Source organism: Vespula vulgaris, chromosome 19 (assembly GCF_905475345.1).
Source record: "Vespula vulgaris chromosome 19, iyVesVulg1.1, whole genome shotgun sequence".
NCBI lineage: Eukaryota > Metazoa > Arthropoda > Insecta > Hymenoptera > Vespidae > Vespula > Vespula vulgaris.
In genome coordinates this window covers 4,290,703-4,315,951 of record NC_066604.1, presented here as the reverse complement: position 1 = coordinate 4,315,951, position 25,249 = coordinate 4,290,703, and the positions used below count along the sequence as shown (strand labels likewise).

The following is a 25,249-nucleotide window of genomic DNA, read 5'->3' as shown; positions in this document are numbered from 1 at the left end:
TAAAATTTTATAAATTACATTTTGCCGGTATATTTCTGAAATATTGATGTAGTAAATATTAAGAATTTCTTTTACTTTTTCGTTTGTGAATTATATATTTGTGAATTACTATTTACAAATTAGGAGTTTACATGTGTTTTGGAAGAATCTGTATATGTTTTGTAGAAAAAAGAATGTGTATTTGGAAAACAATTATATTTATTCTTGATTCTGTAGATACAATTTTGGTCAAGTTTATACTTTTATATACCTTATTACTTGTTATCTTTTTATAATAAATGAGGAAATGATTATTTTTTTTATCTTGGTTCGTTACAAAGTTGGTAGCCTAAACATATTTGCCAGGAATTGTTCAATCGATTTTCATTCTTTCGTTTAATAGTAAACTTGACAAGGAGTTGGTATATTGTAACAGATAATTAGCTTATTCTTTTTATGGCTTCTCTTATCCAGTATATTATTTGTTTCCTTAAGGCTCGTTTTCTAGCATACCTTATGCGCAAGTCGAAGTTACTTCTTGTTTAATAGATTTCGTGAAAATAATGTCGATGATCCAGCGTCCCTACAGTCTAAGCTGTTAAGTTAAAACTTTTTCCTTTTTTTCCAATTTTAATTTGCCTATTCAAGTATTTTTATCACTACTTAACAATGCTCTGATTAATGACTTAACATTAATTAACCGTAATCAATCGTACTTAATATTATATTCGATTTCGTAAACACATATGTAAACGTACAATTTACTTTATACTTTACTAATCGAACGTCACGTTTCTCAGAATTCTGAGAATTTTTGGAATTGTAGAAGCATACAGAATTATTTCCAAGATGGAACCAATTTTGAACTATTCTATGACATGCACGTAAATTTATCTCTTTTCGAAGACATAAAACGTAACGATTTAAATGGACCTGAACAATCGATATTATTTGCGTTACATAAGTATGTCAAATTTAAATCAAGGAATGTCGAGCTAATTTCAAGTTATAGTCTTATATGAATCGCAAAACTATGCAACTTAAATCACAGTAAGTTGCGGAAAAATTTAAGTAGATAATGTTCAACGGTAAGTTTATTTTTGAAAAAAAAAATCAATTTTAATGGTATCACAAAAGAAAAACAAAGCAAAGAGTGTACAAACATTTGTAATGATAATACATTTTTGTGATTAACGGTACTACTGTGACAAACATCGCGCCATTCGTTGACTTTTCTTATTGGCTTTTGAACAGAGTCGTCGCAGATCGAATGTATATTTGTTAGACGAATGACCATCGCTGTTTAAACAGAAAAATACTATAGTAACGACTTTGTTTAGAGAATCATTCGCATTTGTAAAATTTGACGAAAGAGTGGCGCTAATAACGCTCTCAGACAAAAACTAACGTTCGATTGATAATCATGAATAACGTATAAATAGTGATTGATCGAATCGTCGGCAAGTGGCGCTAAGATCATCATTTGTATTCGTTCGATCGACACGAGAATTGTAGAGGAAAAAGATTTAGAGCACAGCGACTTTAGTTGCATCTGGGTTGCGTCCTCGTTGCCTCTTCGTTGCGTCTGCGTTGCCGACAAAAGGATGCCATTCGAGAAAGAGCGGCTGGGAAGAGTTAGGTGTGGAGTATATTCCACACCGTGAAACGTTGGAAAGATTTTAGTTTAGCTGTCTTCCCCCACCTCCCAACCCTCTCAATTTGGCAGGAAAAGAAGGAAGGTACCGGTCGCCGCAGTGCGGATATCGTGCGACTGATTCGCAAAGGAAAAAAGAACGTACGCCTCGTTCTTCGTGTAGTACGAATAAAAGAGATCTAATCGTTCGTACGAAACGTGCATGTTAGAGAGAGAGAGAGAGAGAGAGTGCGTGCGTGCTAAATGTGATTTTGTATGTGGGTGCGTGTGACTGCATGCGATGCCACGATTCATATCCGACTATACTAACTACACGAGCATTGTCATCTTCGTCGCAAACACGAGGAACGTTTTTGCGTTTTTGCACTTTCGTAAGCGAGCCATTTTCTAAGCGAAAAAATCAAAGAATCTTTCAAAGACGCGAACAAAGTTCGTACGAGGAACGTAATTGTCGTATGGATGTTGTATGAATAATCGCGTAAACGGAAAAATGCCCGCGTCTCGTGGAGGCATGGTGCATGGTGTTATGCCACCGCACTACCTCCACGAGCTGCCGGCACAAGACGAGGAACGGCTCGAAAAAATATTCCAAAAGCTCGATCTCGATGGAAACGGCAGAATCGACGTACACGATCTTTCCAAAGCACTTCACGAGGTCGGCGTACACAAGCAGTATGCTGAGGTAATCCTTTTTTTTTTTTTTCTTTTTAACTCGTATTTAAATTAACGATCTTGTTGACTTTCTACGAGTCTACAAACGTTACTTCATCCTCATTTATATTATTCGATAGTATTTCTTTGATATCGCCCAGTTTGCAATTTCCATAATACCGGCATTATTATTTCCTTGTCGTAACTGCATCGCGAGAGAAGTAGGTCAAGAGCGTCTTTTGGCACGCACACGCACACGTACTAGTACGTGTTTGTTACAATGCACGATGTAGTATATTCGATAGTTTAGCATTTTATATAATATTCTACTTGTATGGTTTCACCGAGGAAAGATAAATAAGAATTGATCTCTCTATTCATTACGTCAATGTGTCAGAGTTGCCAAAAGTCTAACCAAAAGTTTTGCCTAGTTGACCGATTCTACGTTATGACAAAATACGAGTCGTCAGTACCCCGGGTAAATCAAAAACAAGTGTGAAACTATTTTAAAGAAAATAGTCTTATTCTGCCCCTTCCATGTCGGCATAAAAAATTATTTTCATTTAATCTAAGTCGTATAGATAATATGTATGTATATGGTTGTTTTTTCCTTTCAGAAATTCCTTGCTAGATCGGACAGTACAAAAAGTGGTGACATCAGCTTGGCAGAATTTATACATTATGTTCGCGAGCACGAGAAGAATCTTCGTCTTCAATTTTCTGATCTTGATAAGAACAGAGATGGTGAGTTTATTATATGATCGTATATTAGCATTTAAAGAACTTTTAATAATTACTTATAGTTGCGCAACATTCTTTTTTGTTTTAATAATCATGCAACAATATATGTTCTAAAAATGTTACCGATTGCTTATTTTTATTGGTCTCTTTCTTTTTTCTTTCTTGTCTTTTCGATCCGTAATACCCTTACAAGAAAAAAGATTGATCTTGTTTCGTCGATGCGTTGATTTCTAAATATTGACTCGATCAATAAGTGATTTCTTATCAAATATACCTAATATTTTGATCTATTTGAAAGTGAATATATAAAGTACCGTTGATGAAGTTGACCTATCGAACATTATTTTAAAAGCAAAATTGGAAATTTGAAGTACAAATTCCTTATTGATCCTTGTAAATATTCGTTTTATTCATAGGCAAGATCGATCTTGAAGAGTTGATAAGAGCATTTAAGGACTTAGGAATAGAAATGGATCGTGGTGAGGCAACAAAGTTATTACAACGGTAAGATATCGAATGATTTATCAAACTTAACGTTACAATAATATGATCGGCTTTATCGCGAAATTATCTAAGACAATTTGGACGTGATAATTTTTTTCTTTCCCCCTTTTTTTTCTTTCCATTCAATTCGTAGAATGGACAAAGATGGAAGCCTCAATATAAGTTTCAATGAGTGGCGAGATTTTCTGCTGTATGCACCGAGCGCGAATATCCATGAACTTATACAGTATTGGCGACATTCGACCGTAAGTATTAATAATCAATTTCGTATTCCGAAATTGAAGAAACAAATTCCGTTACACATATGTATATTATTACGATTCATCATCGGTAGAACGTTTTCGAGAGCGTCGCGCTCACGCATAAGGCGCACGCATAACAATCGTCGTTTCGACCAATGGAAAGTCAACGTGGCAATGAGAATAGTTTAACGTGTACCATGAAACACTATCGTCCGCAATTTAGGCCGCTGATTCGTCGACGAAGAAGGCTCGTCCAAAGCTATGACGTAGGAAACGTCATTCCATATGACCTTCGTGATCTCCAGCTGTTCCTTCCTCCCTCCCTCTTTCTTTCTTTCTTTCTTTCTTTTTACTTGGCCGTTGTCGTACACGATGGATGAATACGGCGCTTGCGCAAAAATTCTTCCCTTTTTTTTACGTGTCACATAGTTACTTTTTCCTCGTCCATGCATTGGGTGTATGAAGCGTTTCTTCGTAACTCGTATACTCTAGTTAAACTTTTAGTATTATACGACCAAGAACACCATATTGATTTTTTTATGTTCGTAAAGAATGTAACAAATGTTTCTTTGAAATTATTGGATTACTTGTTCCAGATGTTAAGATAATTCGAAAAAAAGCGTCATTCACGAATTTCATGCGTCATTCATGAACTTTGAGCGTGGCTGATTGAAACGTATTGCAAAAATTAAAATTCATTGTTATTTATTTTTCAGCGTGAAGTGATACACGTCTGTTTATTGGAAAAAATACCTCAAAAGTTGTTAATAATATCGCATGATTTTTAAAAACATTTGCTGTCCTATTCTTTCAGTAATAATGGCGACACGAAGAGAAGGAAAAAAATGTCCGAATCACGTGCAATTGCGATGTCATATAGGAATGACGTACGATAGACACGATGCCGAATATCACGTTGATAAAACGTGTACACCTAAAAAGATTCTGTGTTCCGTCGTTCAACACGTCGTTCAACACGTCGTTCAACCACAATGTATTGTCCGATTGATGAAACAGAAACAGAGATAGAGATAGAGATAGAAATAGAGAATATTAGATTCTTTTAATGATCGGTTAAATATCAACGATTATCGTGAAATAATCGGATCGGTGGAAGGTATTCCGGATCGCTCTTGATTAATTTGTTAACTTTTCGACGATAATGATTTCGGATCGAGTTTTGTAATATGTTATTTGTAACGTTCGATTTGAATTCTCTATACCATAGGGGAATAGATAGAAACGATATCTTTACAGAGTGACGAAATCTTTCCTATCGTTTCGTCAGCCGTTTTCTAAAGCCGCCGAGGTCGTCGCCTTGCACAGTCTCCGAATACTTGCAAGTGCCGTATTCGCATATTTTTGTACCTTACTCTAACGTAATTATCAGTTCCATAGGAAATCCTGATCAGTGCGTGCCTGTCTTATTATCCACAATGTCGATAATCCTATCTTTTGCTAATACGAAAGAGAGTCCTTCCCTCGTTTAGGAATATTTGAAAAAAACACATAAGTGTACGTCTGTTTCTTGCAAGCAGCTAGAAAGATGCAGCCGTTGAATGGTCAATGACTATCCAAGAGCGCTGTGCGAGTGAAAGGAACGTTTAATCTAATTTGATGACAGTCTACCTGAAATAAAATGAACTTTCTTAAGGGTTGAATTTTCTCTAGAAATACTTTAGAAAACAAGCAAATAATTCGGTAAATTCCGTCGTCCGAGTGTTTTACAGATCACACTCGCGAGGAACTCTCGTAAGAAGATTTAAGAATACCCTCGCAATGTGATAAATTGAAAAGATTTCTAGATGGATAAATGAATTGTTTGGTTCTCCACTAACATCGTTCGCATCGATTCCACTAGAGTCGCTAGATCTAATCGTCGCCTGTCTAGGGAAAAAACGAAACTCAGTTTGGCTCCCCTATATAACACTTAACCAAATGCCATTTCGTTTCAACATTTTTGTAGATATAAATGGCGAGGGAAATGTACGATGTTGTTCAATCTCTTTGTTCAATCTCGTACCTGCGGCTATGTCGGTAGTTGGTAGGAAAGAGTAGGGATGACCGACCAGTAGGAATACCGAGTAGTAGGAATTTCCCTGAAAAGCATGCGATCAACTTCAATTCTGTAACTAAGCCTCAGTCGCGAAATTATATTCCGAGCTGTCGGGTGGTTGGATCTTCAGGCGGGTCTCGTGCTTGTAGCTTTCTCTCCGTCGATTTGTGCTGGATGTATCATTTACATTCGGCACAAAAAGTGTACAATTAGGATCACAAATCAAAAAAGTGAATTAGTGTTGATTTAAACGCAGCTAGTCTTATGAAGGATACAAAGTGCGAAACTCTGATTTTACTTTTCTTCCATTCGTTTTCTTCGTTTCGTTCGCTACAAGATTTTCTCGTACAAGACCTAAAGATCATCGCAAGGGATTCATCATGCTAAGACAAGAGAGTATACCGTCTAACTGTCAAGTTTGCGAAGAATTTCTTCAAGGCTATCATGAGCTTTTACAACGAGTGAGTGTTTCTGCTTTGTATAATAGTAACGTACGTCGCGTCGAATACTCGGACAGGCGAGGGGAACGATTTGTCGAAGAGTGCAAATTTCTATGGTGTTCCGTACTGTACAAGTCGGTGAAAGTCCCCGGCGTCCTCTCTTTCCCCTCTCCTTTCCTCTCCTCTCTTTCTGCGGATCAAGCAGACCATTTTAAAGGTTTTTCTCCAGAACTATGAGTACTTCGAAGATCTTTCTTTTCTCCTCGTGATCGAAGATTGTCGGAGAATCGATATCATATAAAAATCTTTAATGGCAAGATGTAAGATGAATCTGGATCTACGTAATCCTGTTTCCCGCTTTTTTTCTTAAATACACCATCAAGGACGATTTTGCGAATGTACAATTGCCAATGTTCCAATTCCTCTGGACAGGAATGTCCAAAGTCGATTGATCCCGCTGTTCTCTCTGCCAGTACTCTCTAACGTTTGTTAACTTTTTTTTTAATATATATATATATATATATATATATATATATATATATATTAAAAAGCATAGCTATCATATGCAAGACTCACGATCACTTCTAGATTGTTCTGTACGGATAGTCATAGCTACCATGCGTATTAAATTATACGTTGGTCATTGATAGGCAGGTGATATCGTTATCCGACACTTCATCTCGATTTTCTTTGAATATTATTACATGTTTACAGTCTTTTTTTTTTATTTTTTGAATGCGATAAAAACGATTTCTTTCGAACTCTTTGTTCATTGTTCATCGTACCCAAGACTTGTGTTCTTTAAAGTCAATTTTTAATTCATTCATGAATTTTCTTTCTTGTTACCTTTTGCCTTTTGAATCTTGAGCCGATTTGAAATAATTGCTTGGATTGTGTCTCATGATCAAGAGTGAAAAAGGATCTATAGGTATATTAGACAGAGATAGATGATTAGATAGGTAGATAATATACGCGCGCGCACGCGTGCGTGTGCGCGCATGTGTCTCGTGTGCGCGCGTGTGTATATATATATATATATATTATATATTACATATTACATATAAAGAGAAACGAATAGGACGTTAGTTGCGAATAGGAAGATACAAACCGACATTGGGCGTAGCATCAAATAATTCTTTTTTGGCCATTCGCCATCGTGAAAGATTTGACTTCCGGGCTCCGTTCTTTTCAGTCGTCCTTGAAATGCGCTTTGAGCTACTTCAAATTTGAGAAGATTTGATTCCCTTTCGTTTCTAATAATAACAAAAAGAGGAAAGAAGAAAAAGAAAGACAGTATGGAGAATCTCGATAATTTGGATAGCGATATATTGCTCGAGTTTTACATAAAGTTAAGTACTCATCGATGTGAATGTATCCTCATCGATTAATAAGGAACGATTAAGGAGGGAGTAAAATGATTTTTTGTTAACTAACTCATTTATATCCAAGAGGAAGTCAATTTTATCGTAATCTTTAGGATTTTTGCTGATTGCAAATGACAGGAACAAATATTGAGAAAAAATCTTGTAGTATTTGTGCGAGTGGATGTGGTACGTGCGAAAAGAAGTCTATCACGTGGTCAGGCGCGTGCAGTTGGATCAACAGTGAAGATCATTTTTTAATTTTAAAACATTTGCACATTGTCTAAACTTGACAAATGCTTATATTTACGTAGGAAAATAAATTATTTTCCTTCCTCGCTAATTGTATTTCTAATTGCAGAATTCTAGCCATACATTTGGACGTTTATTGAAATAACTTATTTTGCGCGTACAAATAATTTGTGAGAATTTCTAGATAAAAATGTTAATAAATTTATCCGAGTCCATCTTAAAAGTGGTGGTTAATCACTTAAACGAGAAACTCTTTTTAAATGTCAAACCCTGCTTGCAAACAAGCTGCTGCAATATCTTTGCCATTTCGAATATGAATACGAAATATTTGCTCAATCAAAGTCCGATCGCAGCTGCCGCTTGTTTATGTCCCTCGGCAATTTAGATATATTTCACCGGATGACACGATTCCGCGCAATTTTAATGAAAGTAGAAATGAGGAAAGAATTTGCGAATCGAGTGTATCATACGCTTCGTATCGCGTATATAATTCGTATCGCGTAACCCCATCGCGTCATCACGAAATCCAAAACATTTATCATGATTTCATTGCTAAACAATAAAGAAAAAACATGTGTCGTCATGTACGATTTAACGAATTTTTTCTTCACGAGTTACATGATTTTTCATGTACGTCCATCACTAATGACCATTTTGGTTGGTTCATTAAACATTTTTCATGTTATAGATAATCAAAGAAAATGTGTTTAAGATATTTACATACATGTATCTTCGATTATCTGATTCTCGAATTTTACAGTACATGGATATTGGAGAGGATATGGGAGTTCCCGACGATTTCACCAACAGTGAAATGGTGTCAGGAATGTGGTGGCGACATTTGTTAGCAGGTGGTATAGCTGGAGGAGTTTCACGAACATGTACAGCACCTTTGGATAGAATCAAAGTTTACCTGCAGGTAAAATCAGATATCTCTTGTGTCGTTTTGACGTTATTCTCAAGCAAACTGCTCTTTTAAGTACTTCTCATTTTCTATAAATCAAATGTATCGATGAAACACATGTCTCTGTTATTTCAGGTTCATGGAACGCGACATTGTAACATTTCCAGTTGCTTCAGGTATATGTTACGTGAAGGTGGAATTACAAGTTTGTGGAGAGGGAATGGTATAAATGTACTTAAAATCGGACCAGAGACTGCCCTAAAGTTCATGGCCTATGAACAAGTAAAGAGAGCTATCAAAGGCAATGATACGAGAGAACTTGGACTCTACGAGAGATTCATGGCTGGATCTATGGCTGGTGGTATTAGTCAGTCGGCTATATATCCTCTAGAGGTACAGAAACAACATCCTTTATAACTTTTGTAATGTTGCGTTAATCGAAATTAGCAAACATTGATAAATAATTAAAACGATTATTTATGGTTACGTTCCCAGGTACTCAAGACGAGACTAGCCCTCCGTAAAACGGGTGAATTCTCGAGCATAATCGATGCAGCGAAAAAGATATATAAGCAAGGTGGTTGGAAATCTTTTTATAGAGGCTATATTCCCAATTTAATAGGGATTCTTCCGTACGCTGGAATTGATTTGGCTGTGTACGAAGTAAGCAGATTTTTTTTCATTTCTTTGTATCTGTAGGGACGACTTATTTATTGGACTTTTCCTATTTGTCATGAGTCTGATGATAATAATAATGACGTCAATGTTCCTTTACAGACGCTAAAAAATAGTTATTTACGAACGCATAAGAAAGACGAGCAACCAGCTTTTTGGTTGCTGTTGTTGTGTGGTACGGCTTCCAGCACTGCAGGTCAAGTGTGTTCGTATCCGTTAGCTCTAGTCAGAACTAAATTACAAGCCGAAATATCAACAGGGAGTGACGCGAATACAATGATTGGTGTTTTCAAAGACATTCTCAAGAGAGAAGGTATTCGCGGTTTATATCGAGGAATAACTCCGAATTTTCTTAAGGTACATTTTTATTCATTACACATATCATTCGGAGATAAGAAATAGTTTCTATATTAGATATTTACAAAATTTCTGTACGTATATATTTCTCATTTTAGGTAGCTCCAGCCGTATCAATTAGTTACGTAGTATATGAGCATTTCAGACAGGCACTGGGCGTTAACATGACGTGATAAAAATATATACACTAGGAGATATTAATTTAATTAAATTATTCCCTAATTATAATCGTGTAAGAGATATTACGGTAAAAGTTCAAATGGTCATTGGATTTGCATCAGTGTGCGATTTACCGTTATCGGTCTCTCTCTCTCTCTCTCTCTCTCTCTCTCTCTCTCTCTCTCTCTCTCTCGCGCGCGCGCGCGCGCACACACACACACACACTATAACATTGCTTATTTATTGCAAACTCGAAGCTTTCTCCGTTATACAGGTTATTTAATAATTATGGAAAACGATGGTTATGAAGAAAAAGAAAAGAAAAAAAATAAAACCTCAGATATTTAACTATCTAACGAGAATATAAAAGTTGACAGAAGCAATTGAAAAAAAAAAAGAAAAAAACAGAGTTGACGATAACAAGTGAAAATGCTGTAGGCGATGATGCATTTGCAAGGCGTTATTTAACTTAAACAAAGAGGCAAGTTAGATACTTTTTTGTTTTGTTTTATAGTAAGTTTGCTTTTTTTCAATGACAAACTTAAAAAAATAATATATTTATACAGTCCACAACTTTCATTCAAAAGGAAAAAAGGAGAAATCTAACAGTTCAAAATATTCTGCTTATGTAAAAGTATTAATATGTATAATAATTAATTGACTTTTGACTTTTTGGAAAAATTGATTATATTTTAAGCATCTACAAGTGTTGGCAGTAAGTGTTGATAATATGAAAGGCGGTTCCCTTCATGTATATGTTTATTTCTATTGATTTTCTTTTCTTCCCTTTCCTTTCCTTTCCTTTCTTTTTCTTTTTCTTTTTCTTCACTTTCCTTTACTGTAGTTTATTTTACTTTATTTTTTCTTGAAATAAAATCATACCGTATAGTTGACAAAATATTACCTCATCTTCGTTCTGAAAGTACATCTATATGCTACATGAAAAAAGAATCCAGTTATGTTAGTAATATTAATTATACGCTGTGATAAATATGATTATAAGCTATGTTTATGACTCAATGTACGATAAGATCATGAATTTTAGAAAAATCCCAGATATATCTTGAGTTGAATTAAATAGACATAAATCGTGGTATATTATTATATCTTGCATTGAATTATATAAAACGAAAGATATCTTGCAATTTGAACTAATACATTGATTTGTTTGTTGAGCTTTATGCTCCTCATTATTTTTATTTTTATATGCAACACATTTGTTTCAAACTCTTTATTCTCTAATTAATAACTTTGAGAACAAGCTGTGTATATTATATGTATTGTAAACATGTATAATTAGATATTACTATATGAAAGTGCAGAATATGTTCTACATTAGAGACGTCTGAAAATAAGTTTTCTAAACTTTATATTGTATCTTCAGCGTTCTTCCTAAACTTTATACTGTATCTTCAGTTACATTGCTACCTTGGTCTCTCTATTTTCCACATGTCCATTTCATTCTTCTTTAATAATTCATGGAAAACTAGAATTAGGGAGGAGATTTTAATAAGACTGACTGAGAGGAAGCATGAACTCGTCAGTTAATTGTTGGACATTTCTATGTTCTACATTTCTGCATATTTGTTGATTTGAACGTGGGAAATGATTGAAAAGCAAAGATAAGTTTCAAGATATGATACAGTAAACTGTACATAAATATGTTAAAAAGAAAATTTTTATGCAGGAAACCAATGTTAGTTTTATGTACGGAAAATACTGTAAACAACAGATATACATAAAATTATTGGTCCGTTTTATTTTAAGTACAGATTATAGCGTTTACACTGCAAGCACTTGTATGTAAGAATGTTATTTTTAAACAAAATTTAATTATTTTAAATTTGTGTAATTGTTAATTAATGACAATTTAATTAATTGGAAAACAACCATCAACAAATTACAAAGAAGAACCATTCTAAAATATAATGCAGAGAATCTTGATGCTTTTAAATGTGCGTACATGTTTTTTTAATATGATGAAATTGATTTTTGATTGTTACTGAAGGATGTCGTGCAAGATTTTTTTTTTTTAACTTTTATGCCACTATTCATGTACACGAGAATAACTATTTTGTAAAAATAAATATAATTTACGAATTATTACAAAAATTTGGTTCCTAAATAATCCGTTTATAAAATATTTGACTTGCGGCAAGTGCCATACATAAATATGTGTGTGTGTGTGTGTGTGTATGTATATATTATATTTAATGTACATTAGATCAGGCTATTCTTTTCACGAATATGCAAAGATATATACATATTATGTGTATACATTCTGCTATTTAAAGAAATTATCGTACATACGTACATATATATATATATATATATATATATATACACACGTAATTCACCAAAGAATATCATTTGTGATCTTTCAATCAAATACAATACTGTTTACCTCAGTACTTTTCATATATTCTATTTAATTTTGTATCCAAATAATATTTGAATATTATTATAAATGTTACGATTAACACCTTTGTTATAAAGCAAAAGTAGTTTCACATAATTTTAGTAACAGAAATCCTAAATTTATTTGAATACAAGATTAAGTAGAAGAATTTAATCTTTGTTAAAATCCCAATTGAAATGTAATGAGAAAATTTATAGGTAAGGATTAGGGAGACTCGTTTATATATAATATTTATAATTTTTAATTGAACACAAATAGCCTAATTTTTTATATTGATTTTATTTATATATATCGATGTTTTTCTTGATTATGATAACTTATGCATCATATTGTAAAGAGTATATATTTATATACATATATATTTCCATGAGAAATAAATTTTTTAGAAAAATTTTAATGAGTTGCATAAAATCCTTCGTTTTCAAAGGCCGCTAATCTTAATATATAAAATGGATAATAAAATAGGTAGACAGTGCAGACTAGATTCTTCATTTTTAATTCACATTCTGGTATGTTCATTATATCCTAAGTCTCGGGTATATAAGAAAACTCCATACGAGATCTACCTTAAATGTAAAATATAACGATATTTTTATTACAATGCAAAAATATGCATTGCACCTCTCATTTTGAAAGATATATTAAGTATAACATACAACAAAGAACATATGTCTCCTAAAATTTAAAGTTACCTCGAATTGATAATAGCTATTCTGGTTTTCGTTTTTCTTTTCCTTTCTTTCCATTTTTACCTATGTAACAAGCAATTGACCTTTTCGAAGATAGAAACTAATTGAGCATAGGATTGATCTAAGAATATGCATCGATCAATGGCATATTATTTCTACATATATTTCATATCGATGAAATAATTAAATTTAATATATCAATAATATAACATTTCCAACTAAAAATAAAAAAACAAACAAAAAGACATTTTATGTAAAACAAATAAAAATTAACATTGGCCATTTTGAATTATTAACAATTTAATTGTAAATTTTCTATCTAATCAGATCATGTTTTATGCAAGTTGTATGCGTATACAAAATAAAAAGCTCAAAAAATGTTACAGAGCATCACGAGCATTAAGGAAAAATACAACATGGAATGTTACAAACACTTGAATCAATATCTTATTAATTGTCTTAATCTGAATTTGAATCCATAAGTTTAGCCGCGTCTTGATCTAAAATCCAATATAAGGAACCACTGGTTGGCTCAACTCTAGCAGCCGGCAAGTTTTCATGATCTTTCAGGATTCTCTGCAATTAGATGAATCGATGTCAAAAATAAAAATGATAAGAGTTAATGGGATTTAGTAAAAAAAATTGAATTTTATTAGAAGAAAATTTAAGAGAGACTTCCTTTGAAAGTGATAAATTATAAAACTATATAATATTTACCTTAATTATTTTAGCTTTGCTGGATCCTAATACAGCAAAAATACACACTCTAGCATTGTTAATAACAGGAAATGTGAATGTAATCCTAGATAATGGAGGTTTAGGAGAATCATTAATAGGACAAACCCATAAACTTGTTTCATCAAGAAGTTTGTGATTAGGAAACAAAGAACATGTGTGTCCATCCGGTCCCAATCCTAGTAACAATACATCAAATTTTGGTAAACTGTCAGGTGGAAAGTAGACGGACATTTTTTTTATGTAATCCCGTGCAGCTTCTTCGGCTATGAAAAGTAAATTGAATTATACAGTAAAAAAATAAAACGAATTACGAATATGAGCACAAATACAAAAACGTGAAAAAAAAAAATGTTGACAAATACCTGAAAGTTCTGGATCGATTTTGATAAATTGGTCTTCGGTTATAGGAACTGATCCAATGAGACTCGTTTTATATAATCCGTAAGTTGATTCTCCATTATCAAAAGGAACGACTCTTTCGTCGCAAAAAAAGAAACGCCATTTACTCCAATCGGTTGATATATTGGGTAAAGTTTGCATTAATATATTTACAAGAGATCCTCCTAATAATCGTAAAACAACATATTTTAAGAAAATAATGTTTATAGAATATTTATAAAATTGTTGCAAATGAATCATAGCCATGAAGTTATAATCGTGTAAACAAGTTAATACTTTATTCTATTTCATGACATAAACGTATTTATAATTGTAACATTAAATTAAAAAACTTTTACGCTATATAACCTAACTATATTAAATACAAAAGCAATCGAAGCGGTTATTGTTAAATATCGATGCGGTTAACGTAAAAAATATGAATTATGCTGTTTAGCAGAAGAATCATAAAGAGAGCGCCGAATTTGTTTTGATTACGTTTTAAAAACGATTTACAAATTGAAGTATATTAATCACCTGATAATCCAATTTTGAAAATATCATCGCGTACGATTGCTTCGTCGGAATTTTTCTTTAGAAGCGTAGTTAAGCGTGATATCACATCTTCGTAATGTGGCTCGACAAATATATCTGTCGTTTGTGCCATTTCTTTGTACAAATAACCTTTATCCTTTCAACTAGCAAAGAATAAAAACGACAATTACGAGGCGGCTCCTGAAGAAAATGTCCGACTAAAAATGCAATGTTAAACCAGATGGGATACTTGCTCGCAAAAGTCATTCAGAGCGAAATACCATATTTTCGCTCCTAATATTTCCCATATAGATATATCAAAGGTCGAAATAATGAAAGAGTGAGGTGAATATTTCGAATTACATTTAAATATTAGTGCACGAACAGAGCAATCACAATTTTATTCTCGCGGGCGTTGGTGAAGTTTTGAATTATTTTTGTTCATAAATTTCAAATCCTTCTTATTTGACGAGCAATTTTAAGCCTCGTTATTATTCTTATTTTATGCTATATCATATCCTTCGATCGGCGGGAAATTTAAATGCAAGGAAACGCGTCTCGCGACGTTTCAGAGATGACAGAGAAGCCAGAATAACACATTCAGGCATTTCCAAAGGCGATTCTATGGAAAAAATAAGAAAATAAGTTTTTACCTAATCGTGCCAATGGCTCTTAACGTCTGAGATAAAAATTCTACTCTATACAGGAAAGATTAGACAATTTATAATTCTGCTAATGTTTCAATTATTAAAACAATCTGTAAGCAAGCGGGGTATAATAATAAAATAATATTTAAACAAAAGTACATTCGCTCAAACGATATACAGTTCTATATACGGTAATAAATATGAAAAAATCTCGATTAAAAATTCCGACATTTCGAAATAGTATAATACACTAACATTTAAACGATAACACATTAATTTAGATATTTCGTATTTTGAAACACGCATTAAGCAATTTATACAATTAATACAATAATGTACTAGACCTAAAGTTTGAATTGACAATACTGACTGTCAACAAAATCGAACCTTTGATCGAGTTTGACGATCACTGGATTCAATCATTCAATCATTCAACAATCACAAGATCACGAATACATTCCGATATCACACATTTCTTGAATAATTTAGACAATTCATTTTATTATAGATAAAAAATTTGAACTGGCGGATCTTGGCTATGTGCGACGTCAACAAAAACGAAACTTCGATCATTCTTAATCCGTATTCCGAGGAAGGAACATCGAGCTCCATCGGAACTAGTTTCGTTTAAGTGTCAACTAAAAATTAAAGCAAGTATAATTCAATATCACATATTTCCTGTAAAATTTCTACAGTTTGCTTTATTACTAGGTTGAAATTTGGAATCGACAGTTTTCGATTTTGTAAGACGTCAATAAAATCGGACCTTCGAATTAAATTGCGAAGTGGGGATACTCGGCTTCGAGAGACGACAACAAAGTCGGGCCTTTGATGTTCAGTAGTGTTTTGGACTTCGACGAGGGAGCTTGGACGTTTTCGCAGGATGCCATTCGAACGAGAGGATTAACGAAGAGTTTACGCAAGTACAATCTTCTGTCACTCGTTTTCGAAATTCTGTACTATTTCTTTTATTTTAGACTTCGATTTTGCACTTTCGGGAGACTTTGAAAATTGATCTCCGCGAGTGTTGTGCATGCAACACCGCGGGACCACGAATTCAGAGTAGAGTCACCGTTATTCCAACACTCACGCGAGTGTTCGGGCGCTATTAGAGGTCCTTTGTTTGCTCGGCGATTGTTCGCTCACGCCGATCTCGCGAATCTTAGATCTCGTGGGTCCCCAGATGCAGCTACCTCCACGCGGTGGGACCTGGGTCTGTAGTACTTGTAATATATTGACATTCATTGTGATACAAGTACTACCGAGCGAATGGCTGCTTATCTCGGTTAAATTCCAAAGTATTTTTCTTCTGTTTGTAACTAAATATTAAAATACTTGCATTTTCCATATCTGGCAATACTACAATTATCTTTTTTGCATTTATATCGTAGAACAAATGCGGCGCTGCGTCGTCACGAATCACCGAGTCGGATACGCCACCATTAAAGAAGGTTATAAATGTGGGGACGAAAACGTGAAAATGAAAAGTTTGAATTTGAACCTGACTAACACTTTCCACTCTGATTCGAACTAATCCGATCACTATCAATAACTTACGCGCGAGTGGGATATAACCTAACGAACTTACGGACTGATGCGATAGACGCGCATGGCGACGACAGTGTTTCCCGCTCACGCATTTAGTTCACATTTTGTCCGTACTTGTCGCTGAAGTTGCACACCCTTCGAGCGAAAGATGACGAACAGCCTTAAACGTAAGAGAGTTTAGAAAATGGTGTGATCTCTTGAAACGTTCTTATAACGCGCCCTCTTTTCTTTATGTTTGTTGTATCTAATCTCTCGAATGTAATGTAGCAATAGTATTACTTACGTTAGATGATTTCTCTTGATTTCTCTCGTCAATCTTCCATAATCCTGATAATTGTTATTACGGTAATAAGTCATTGAAAAATAGTTTCATATACGATCGTAACAAAATAATTGGATTGTAATAATTCATTGCCTTTATAAGTAGAGAGTACGAATTTGTAAACATTCTATAACCATGATATCTACAAAAAGAATCAATTGTCCGATGTTTTATTGCGTTCAACAAAAAAAAAATATTTCTAACCATCATACACATATATTTTAAACGCATTGCGCGCTTATATAACGACGATGGTTGGACAACTTAATATCGCGTACATTTCCATCTTTTTATTATACTTCTTATCATGGTGTATATATTACCTACAGATACATACTAGATAACAAAGTTATTGTTTCTTTCTATAGGGAATAGTTAAGAAGAGTACTAATTTACTTCGCGATGCAAGTGTCAAGTCCATATTTTCTAATCGTCAGTTCTGAAGATACGTGATATAAACAAATAGGGTTCGCTATTCCATTTCGGATCATCTGAATAAAATTGTGCGAAGAAAATAATAATCAAATTTGCGAGAGAATTAGCAAAATGTCAGAATCAACGAGTGGTCCACAACGTCTGTCCAATACACCAGACATAATGGATTTAGTTAGACTCCTTCGTCAAAATGGTGATAAAGTTTTAAGCGCATCGAGCAAACTATCCTTATCGACTACACTACTTTACAACTTAAACGAAGCGTTTTTATTGATTGTGGACGATGCGGAAGACTTAGAATCTTCCTTTCAAGTTTGCAATAGTTCCAAAATAGACTTATTCAGAGATCTGAAATTTTTACACGACTTTGTTCAAAAGACAGTTGGTCTAAAACTTACTCATTACTCCGGCAATGCCAAAGTTCATATTGATATTACCAAATTTAGATGTTTGAAATACCTGGAGTTAAAAAAAGTTTGTATTGCGCTAGTGAAAGGAATACAAGGTATCAGAGGCCAGTTAGAAAGTATTACGTGTGCTGGAAGACAGGGTGTTACTACCGTAGCACAGTTATTAGGTATTCTATCGTTATTTGCATCGATGTTATTTATATATTATTACATTCCTTTTTATAATTAACCGGCGCTATTTTTTTTACAGTGACATGTGGTGGCGATGCCGGGGTAGGATTTGTATGGGCTTCTTTGAGGCACTTATCGTTAGCTCATAATGCTCTTGAAAAATTAGACAGATCCTTTGAATTAACACCATGGCTACAAATATTAGATTTGAGTCATAATTTGCTAACAAGTGCAGCAGAGCTCGACTGTTTGCCTAATCTAAAATATGTAAATCTTGGATATAACAAATTGGAAATGGTTCCTGTCTTTAATAAATCCGCAACGCATTCTCTTCAAATATTAGTTTTAAAAAATAATTACATCGAAGACATTAGTGGTATGTTTACCCCATTTTTATATTAATTTTATATGCAACTCTAGTTATAAAAACAAAATATTTTAATCGTATTTCTTTTTTTTTTCTTCTTTTCTTTCTTTTTCCTTTACTTTTCTTTTAATTTAAAAAAAATCTTTTTCCTGTAGGTTTACAAGGCTTGGAATGTTTAACTGAGATAGATTTATCATTCAACTGCTTAACGGAACATTCTGTCTTGTGGCCTATTGAAAGAATGTCAGCATTGTTATGGATATCTTTAGAAGGAAATCCGTTGTCATATCATCCAAAACATCGATTATTTTCCATAAAACATTTTCATCCATGTTTAATCGATAATAAGGTAAACTCTTAAAAATTTATGAGAATATTTTTACATACAAATATAGTTATTCATGGAATAAGTACAAGTAGGTCAATCTTCGTTATAGTTTGTTTTAGATCATTGGCCTTTGTCAAAATCGGAGAAAATGCTTGTAGGAGACAATCGTGTTTTTCCTATTAGAAATATAAAGTCTAGCGGGTCTAGAGAAAACTTTGTTTCTCTGTCAAATTCAGCTACTTCTGATAATACACTTTCATCTCTTGATTCTTCTATTTCTAAAGATTTCCTGATCAAAAATCGGGGATCAGATATAAGTGCTAGAGTGGAAAAAAGTTTCATAAAAAATAAAAAAAAGACGAACGTAAAGGAAGCTGTTATCGCAGAAGAAGATCATGAAAAAAAAGATTCAATAAATAAATCAGATGTATCATCCTCTTCGCATTTAGGTAAAAATATTAAATTAAATCAAATGTGTATTTAAACTATCATATTACTACATCTATAATATATTCTTCTTTATTTCTGAAAACATCAATGGAACACTTAGAGACCAAGAAACAAATATTAGCATTACGAGAGAAATTTGGTGAAGTAAATTGGCTAAGCAGTCAAGCTGGAACCTTCGTTCAAGATATTATGGGTCTGCAATCGTCATCATCATCTACGATTAAATATCACGATGATACAAATTCAATATCATCTAAGGACAATATTGATTTGATATCCTCGATAGAAAATAAAGATTTGGATCATACGAATTCAGAAAATGTAATAAATCATATTGCCGTAAATTGCAAAGATAATGGAAATGCTGATAAAGTAGAAGAAATGCACGATAACGAAGTACTGAATAGCGAATTGATAACTCCTCTTGAAAATCCTGCTAATGCTTTGTTTGATCTCGAATTAGGTATTATTTATAAAATGTGTGTGTGTATTTGTTATTTTTAATTATTTAAAATAATAATTATCATTTTATGCGTAGAGAAGGGTGATCTGTATTTAGTACAAAATAGGAAAAACTTGAATGAGATGGAAGAATTATTTTTAGAATTAACATCCGAGTAAGTATCCCATTTTATCTCTCATAAATTATATTTATGCATATATAAAATCGTATCATTTGACATTTATTAAATTAAATTGCAGTGATATCAAAGAAAGAGATACTATAACTGGAAAAGTAAAATATTCTTGGTCAATTGCTTCTGTCCTGTCGTGTGTATTAGGAAGAGGTGAAACAAGTACAGTAGACATTATATTTGATACAAAACGTAAAGATAAACAAAATAGAAGATATTTTATAGAATTGGAGGATGCAAAGGTAAGCATGGATCCCATTTTACCGTTGAATCATTAATTACTCACTCTGTTGCATTCATGTTTTAATATTTGTATTGGTAATGGTTTTCTTTTTCCTGTTTCTTTTGCCTAATAGAAAATTGTGTCAACAATCAGCGAGAAAATGAGTGCACATCCTATATTGTTAAAAGTTTATAAATGTATGAAGTGTTCCACGCATTTCTCCCATGATGAAGAGTATGCAGCCATTACGTATACGTCTGCAACTGGTTTGTCACACAACTATGTTATAATAACATAGAAAGTTTTTTAAGACAGACCTATGGAAATAATAAAAGCTATATCTCTTTTAGCTATTAAACAATTGAAGTGTCCTACATGCGCAAGTACATTAGTTATAGAAACAAATGAATTGTCAGAAATGCGTTCTGAAAATGAAGCCACTTCTGTACATAATAACAAATATATGGAAATGCCTGAAAGGGTTGATTTGCAACATTCTGAGTCGGTTTCTAGTATTGGTAAGTATGTATCTTCTGTACATCGATGAAATTTTCTGTATTTGCATATAAGTAAACGAGAAAGCAAAAGTTTTCCTGTAACAAAATTAAGATGTAAATCATTGTAATATTCACAATTGTTGTTTCTATTGTCGTGCGTGTTATATACTATAGCAATAACTATGAGATATATAACATATATTAAAAATAATGAATTTCTCTAAGCTTTTTCTATGCAATTCAATAACATATTAAGTTTACTACAGGAAGAAATTAATAATTTAATATAGTAATTAAACGCGAATCTCTAGTGAAAATAATATTTATGAATTAGCAGAGTGTGAATGTCATAATTGCCAATGATTGCCTGTCAGTGCATTTAATTGTTAACTGGGAATATAACATACTAATCCAGGTGCAGGTGGAACAGAGGGTGGAGCTATATTCGTCACCACTTCTCTGGTGCACTACGACTCTCACCCCCAAGCCCAAGTCTGCTGTAAGCTCAGCCACAATAATTTATATTATGGCACTCTATATTTTCAAACATTTATCATGAAAACACAAGTGCGCATTATATTTCTTTAAATGTTACAAGTATCAATATATGTATTGTATATGTATATACAATACATACAATATATGTATTAATGACTATAAGATGAAAAGAACTATTTTACGTTTAATTACATTCACGATTAATGATTTAAAAAGTAATTTCAAAGATGATACGCAATGGCTTGTATACTTGCAACATAAGCACTTATTGACTTTATATAACTGTATTAACATGAAAGCTTATATATAAATTTCGTCCTTTTTAATGATCCATCAAATTTCTAAACGATGTTTTATTTTTATTGAGATAACACATCTTGTGATTTGAATATCATTCATTCCTATGATAATATCCATAGCATCTAGACATATGTATAAATTATATATAACAGCAGATTTGAGTGTATACTGTTTGTTTACATATTTATATTTCGTACTTGTCACAAAATAGTAGAAACAAGATTTGTTATAACTCAAAAGAGCAATTAATATATTATTCATTATTTGTCATAAATATCAATTCTTCTATCAACAGGCTCAGCAACTAGTTTAGAAGAATCGAGAGAATCAACGCCTTCGATAAGTGCATTAATTAAAAAATACGAAAGTGATATAGAAATACTTAGTAACCCAAGTCAAAGTAGCATCGAAGTTTTGGATGAGGCTTCAAAGTTAGTAAATAGTAACGAACCCATCTACGGCTATTGAATTATTCATACATAATCGCAACCTATAGCTCCCTAGAAAATAATATATCTATTCTCCCTTATCTACAGAGCAAATTTAACTCCTAATAGAAAGAAATCGTCGGAAGAAAAATCCGTTGGCATTGCTCCTTCGCTTCTAACGATTACAGATGCAATTGGTCCAGTTATGGTTGGATTAACCGAAAGTAGTTCTTCAGGTTTATATTTTTATGTGGATCTTACATTATGGATTTATTCTTAAATTATTAATAATCGTAAAATAGTATAAGTAATAATAATTCTGTTTTAGGTTCATTAACTGATAGTATCTGTACGGCATATGAAAATAGAAACGTTAAGAAATGTAATAATAATGAAATAAATACCGAAAAAGAACTTGTACCTGCAACAAATATATCTACGATGCTTGGAGGTATTTAAAATCGAAACTCTGACGCTGGTTACAAATAATGTATCATTACTTTTATTTTTAGAACTCTTACAGAGTATAAAAATAGGAAGTAATAAATCTTTACTAATAAAGACTGAGGAAGAATCAAGTTCTTTAAATAGCAGTGTGCAATATTCTTATACAGATTTCACTAGTGTTGATCATAGAGTGAAGCTTCATATAATTCTAAATGTCTTTGAATATGAAAGCGAAGAACTCGCTTTCCTTCTTAGGGTATCATTTAATCTTACCTAATAGTTGGTCGTTGTATTGTTAATTATTTATTTCGTTTATTTCATTAATATTAATATTTTTAGGCCGATATATTGATGCACAGTTTAAAGGAGGTATTTCCAGGATGTTTAGTTTTATCTACATCAAAGATTTATATCCTTAAAATTAATGGACCAGAAGGGTAGGAAATTCTATTATCTATTCTTAATGTATGTTTTATAAATATCTTCCAAACAAATATATTTTTCATTTTATAAAACAGAGAGGATCCACAGCGTTGGTTGCACAAAGAATGCAGCTGGGCTATAGATAAATTGAAATCTATTGCGCCATTGCCATTTAAACAAGGCATTTTAATAGAGTTAGAACAGCCTACGAAAATAAACGAAGAATATGTCAACATCAGTTTCTTATGCATACTGCAAGATTTTCAGAGAACGTCGAATTTTTTATTTTATTTAACAGGTAATAAAGAAATTTGGTATGAGTATGTGTTTGTGTGCGCGCGCACACATGTATATATCATGTTGTTAGGTGATGTTGTTACATATATTATGTTTATTATGTGTTAATGAATCAACGATTATCAATGAAAAATTGATCTACAGATCCTCCACTACCTGCTAATTGCAAAATTGAATTTTCTGTACCAGAACATTGTAGTACTTTAATGCACAGTTTATTATCACGTATTAAAAAAGATGAAAGCGATGATGACGCTGTCAGAATATTAGCGCTTTATTCTTCTGCAGTACTGAAATATCATAACATTACTACAATGTCACAGTATTCTGGATTATTGGTAACAGCATCCACGTTAGTAATATTAGAAGATAATATGCAATGGCTTTTACCAAATACTAAAGTAGTGCCGGTAGTATTGAAAGAACAAACTATGAGTAATTTAATGGGGATCGTAAGTGAATCTTCTGTTTTTTTTTTTTTTCTTTTTTCTTTAATTCATGTTTATCATTAATTATATTGTTAAAAGTGTTTGATGCTCATTTAATACACTGCGTAAAATGAAATGAAATCAATTTTAGGAACACTACGATACAATGCTGATTTTAAATTTTTTAAACGAGATAGTCGGCTCGGAAGAAACTTGGACCTTGGAATTTAATTCTACAGGTGCTGTCGAGGCTGTCATTAATTCAATACAATCACCATGGGAGGAACTATTTTCAGTACCTCTACAAATTACTACTAAATCGATACTGAATAGTGAACAATCGTAAAGCAGATCATTTCTATCTACTGATTTTTGATTTATAATAATGATAAAACAATGTGCTACGGCACAAAATATGACGATAAAACTATCGCAAATCATTTGAAATGATGCTGTAGAATTTTTTAAACTGAAATTAGATGAAAGATGTCATTGGAAGAAATTTATATCTATATCATTGTTACAATTATTAGTATTCTTCTCTTATTCTTTAGTATATAAAGATTTTCATTTGAAATACGTATATAAGATGATGTATCTTTGATCTTCAATCATCAGGATTTCACAAAGAGTTTGCTACTAATTAATATATTCTTCGTATATCGATCTTCGATACGTAAAAGTCAAATATTTACACGTAAGTCGTTGATATATTACTTAAAATATTTTTAATAGTAATTTTGTAAATTTTTCAACATTTCTTGCATTCTTGATGATGTATTATACATGTCCAAAGATCCATAGAATAAGACGATGTGGTATTTATTCTAATATATTAGGCAATGAAATCAAATATCCTAAAATCAATTGAATTTCATGTTTTTTATAAAAATATTGCACAAATATGAGTAATAGTAATTTAAAAATTTTCTTTTTCGTTTTTCCTCTTGTAACATAACAACTTTTCTTATTGTTCATATTTTATAGATATTTACATCTTAAGAGTTGCGTGCTGCTTATAGATAAAAGGAAAAACAAACTAATTATATACTAACTATATACATCCTATTTTGCATGGACAACTCATTTGGCTGTGGTATGTGTAATATTTTAAGGATAATTGTACATATACCATAGAAGTTATTCAATATTTAACTGTAATAAGATTATTCTTTTTTATTTATTTTTTTATTTTTTTATAACGAGAACTATAACATTGATAATGTTCAATATTGGTGATATTATTAATGTATCGGTATAATTTAAAGCTCGTATACTGTTTAATTAATTATTTAACAATATAATGTGTAATTATTTTTTCTTTAAACGTTTATCAATCTGTTTAAACATGTTGTCCGTTCGTAATCCTAATATTTGGAACATTTCCAAGAAATATTTTGTTAATTTATTGTCTTGAAATTAGGTAATATGTCTGTTACGTATGTAAATTACTCTTTTCTATACCTGTTGTTACATGCGATGTCACTTGAGAAACAGATGTTTAGAACGAATGTAATTACATAAATTTTTTAAAATGGTAATGTAGATAATTGCACTTAATCCTAAAGAAAGAAAAAAGTAAATAAATAAAAATAGTTATATACACAGTTATATAATCTATATATTAATATAACTAATATTTTGGGGATGTTCGCTATTGTA

General features: G+C 32.3%; 3 protein-coding genes across 12 annotated transcripts; 2 read left to right on the top strand and 1 right to left on the bottom strand.

Moving 5' to 3' along the window:
* The first annotated feature begins 1,482 nt into the window (after positions 1 to 1,482).
* LOC127070701 (calcium-binding mitochondrial carrier protein SCaMC-2-B) lies at positions 1,483 to 10,200 on the top strand. Of its 5 annotated transcripts, none has more exons than XM_051008997.1 (9): positions 1,483 to 2,315; positions 2,902 to 3,028; positions 3,442 to 3,529; positions 3,663 to 3,774; positions 8,641 to 8,799; positions 8,920 to 9,177; positions 9,280 to 9,447; positions 9,562 to 9,816; positions 9,915 to 10,200. In XM_051008997.1, exons 1-9 carry the CDS (start codon positions 2,100 to 2,102, stop codon positions 9,987 to 9,989), a joined length of 1,458 nt encoding a protein of 485 aa, XP_050864954.1. In that variant the 5' UTR covers positions 1,483 to 2,099; the 3' UTR covers positions 9,990 to 10,200. The 5 variants fall into 5 exon arrangements, with proteins under 5 accessions (XP_050864954.1, XP_050864957.1, XP_050864956.1 ...); XM_051009000.1 differs by having other exon boundaries at positions 1,486 to 1,718; XM_051008999.1 differs by having other exon boundaries at positions 1,486 to 1,774.
* Positions 10,201 to 12,864: 2,664 nt separating this feature from the next.
* On the bottom strand, positions 12,865 to 16,585 carry LOC127070709 (6-phosphogluconolactonase). Its single transcript, XM_051009010.1, has 4 exons — positions 14,737 to 16,585; positions 14,184 to 14,384; positions 13,801 to 14,084; positions 12,865 to 13,659 (listed from the first exon to the last, which is right to left on the bottom strand). Exons 1-4 carry the CDS (start codon positions 14,864 to 14,866, stop codon positions 13,543 to 13,545), a joined length of 732 nt encoding a protein of 243 aa, XP_050864967.1. The 5' UTR covers positions 14,867 to 16,585; the 3' UTR covers positions 12,865 to 13,542.
* On the top strand, positions 16,575 to 25,124 carry LOC127070694 (serine/threonine-protein kinase 11-interacting protein). Of its 6 annotated transcripts, none has more exons than XM_051008981.1 (20): positions 16,575 to 16,678; positions 16,772 to 17,095; positions 17,619 to 18,262; positions 18,346 to 18,642; positions 18,789 to 18,982; positions 19,071 to 19,410; positions 19,512 to 19,874; positions 19,950 to 20,028; positions 20,114 to 20,288; positions 20,403 to 20,535; positions 20,620 to 20,787; positions 21,182 to 21,265; positions 21,860 to 21,995; positions 22,101 to 22,228; positions 22,321 to 22,443; positions 22,505 to 22,695; positions 22,779 to 22,876; positions 22,958 to 23,160; positions 23,304 to 23,611; positions 23,739 to 24,513. In XM_051008981.1, the coding sequence occupies exons 3-20, from the start codon at positions 17,797 to 17,799 to the stop codon at positions 23,931 to 23,933; spliced, it is 3,681 nt and encodes a 1,226-aa protein (XP_050864938.1). In that variant the 5' UTR covers positions 16,575 to 16,678; positions 16,772 to 17,095; positions 17,619 to 17,796; the 3' UTR covers positions 23,934 to 24,513. The 6 variants fall into 6 exon arrangements, 5 of the variants coding, with proteins under 5 accessions (XP_050864938.1, XP_050864936.1, XP_050864937.1 ...); XR_007784607.1 differs by lacking the exons at positions 16,575 to 16,678; positions 16,772 to 17,095 and adding exons at positions 17,102 to 17,273; positions 24,575 to 25,124 and having other exon boundaries at positions 23,739 to 24,284; XM_051008979.1 differs by lacking the exons at positions 16,575 to 16,678; positions 16,772 to 17,095 and adding an exon at positions 17,102 to 17,273.
* The last annotated feature ends 125 nt before the right edge of the window (positions 25,125 to 25,249 follow it).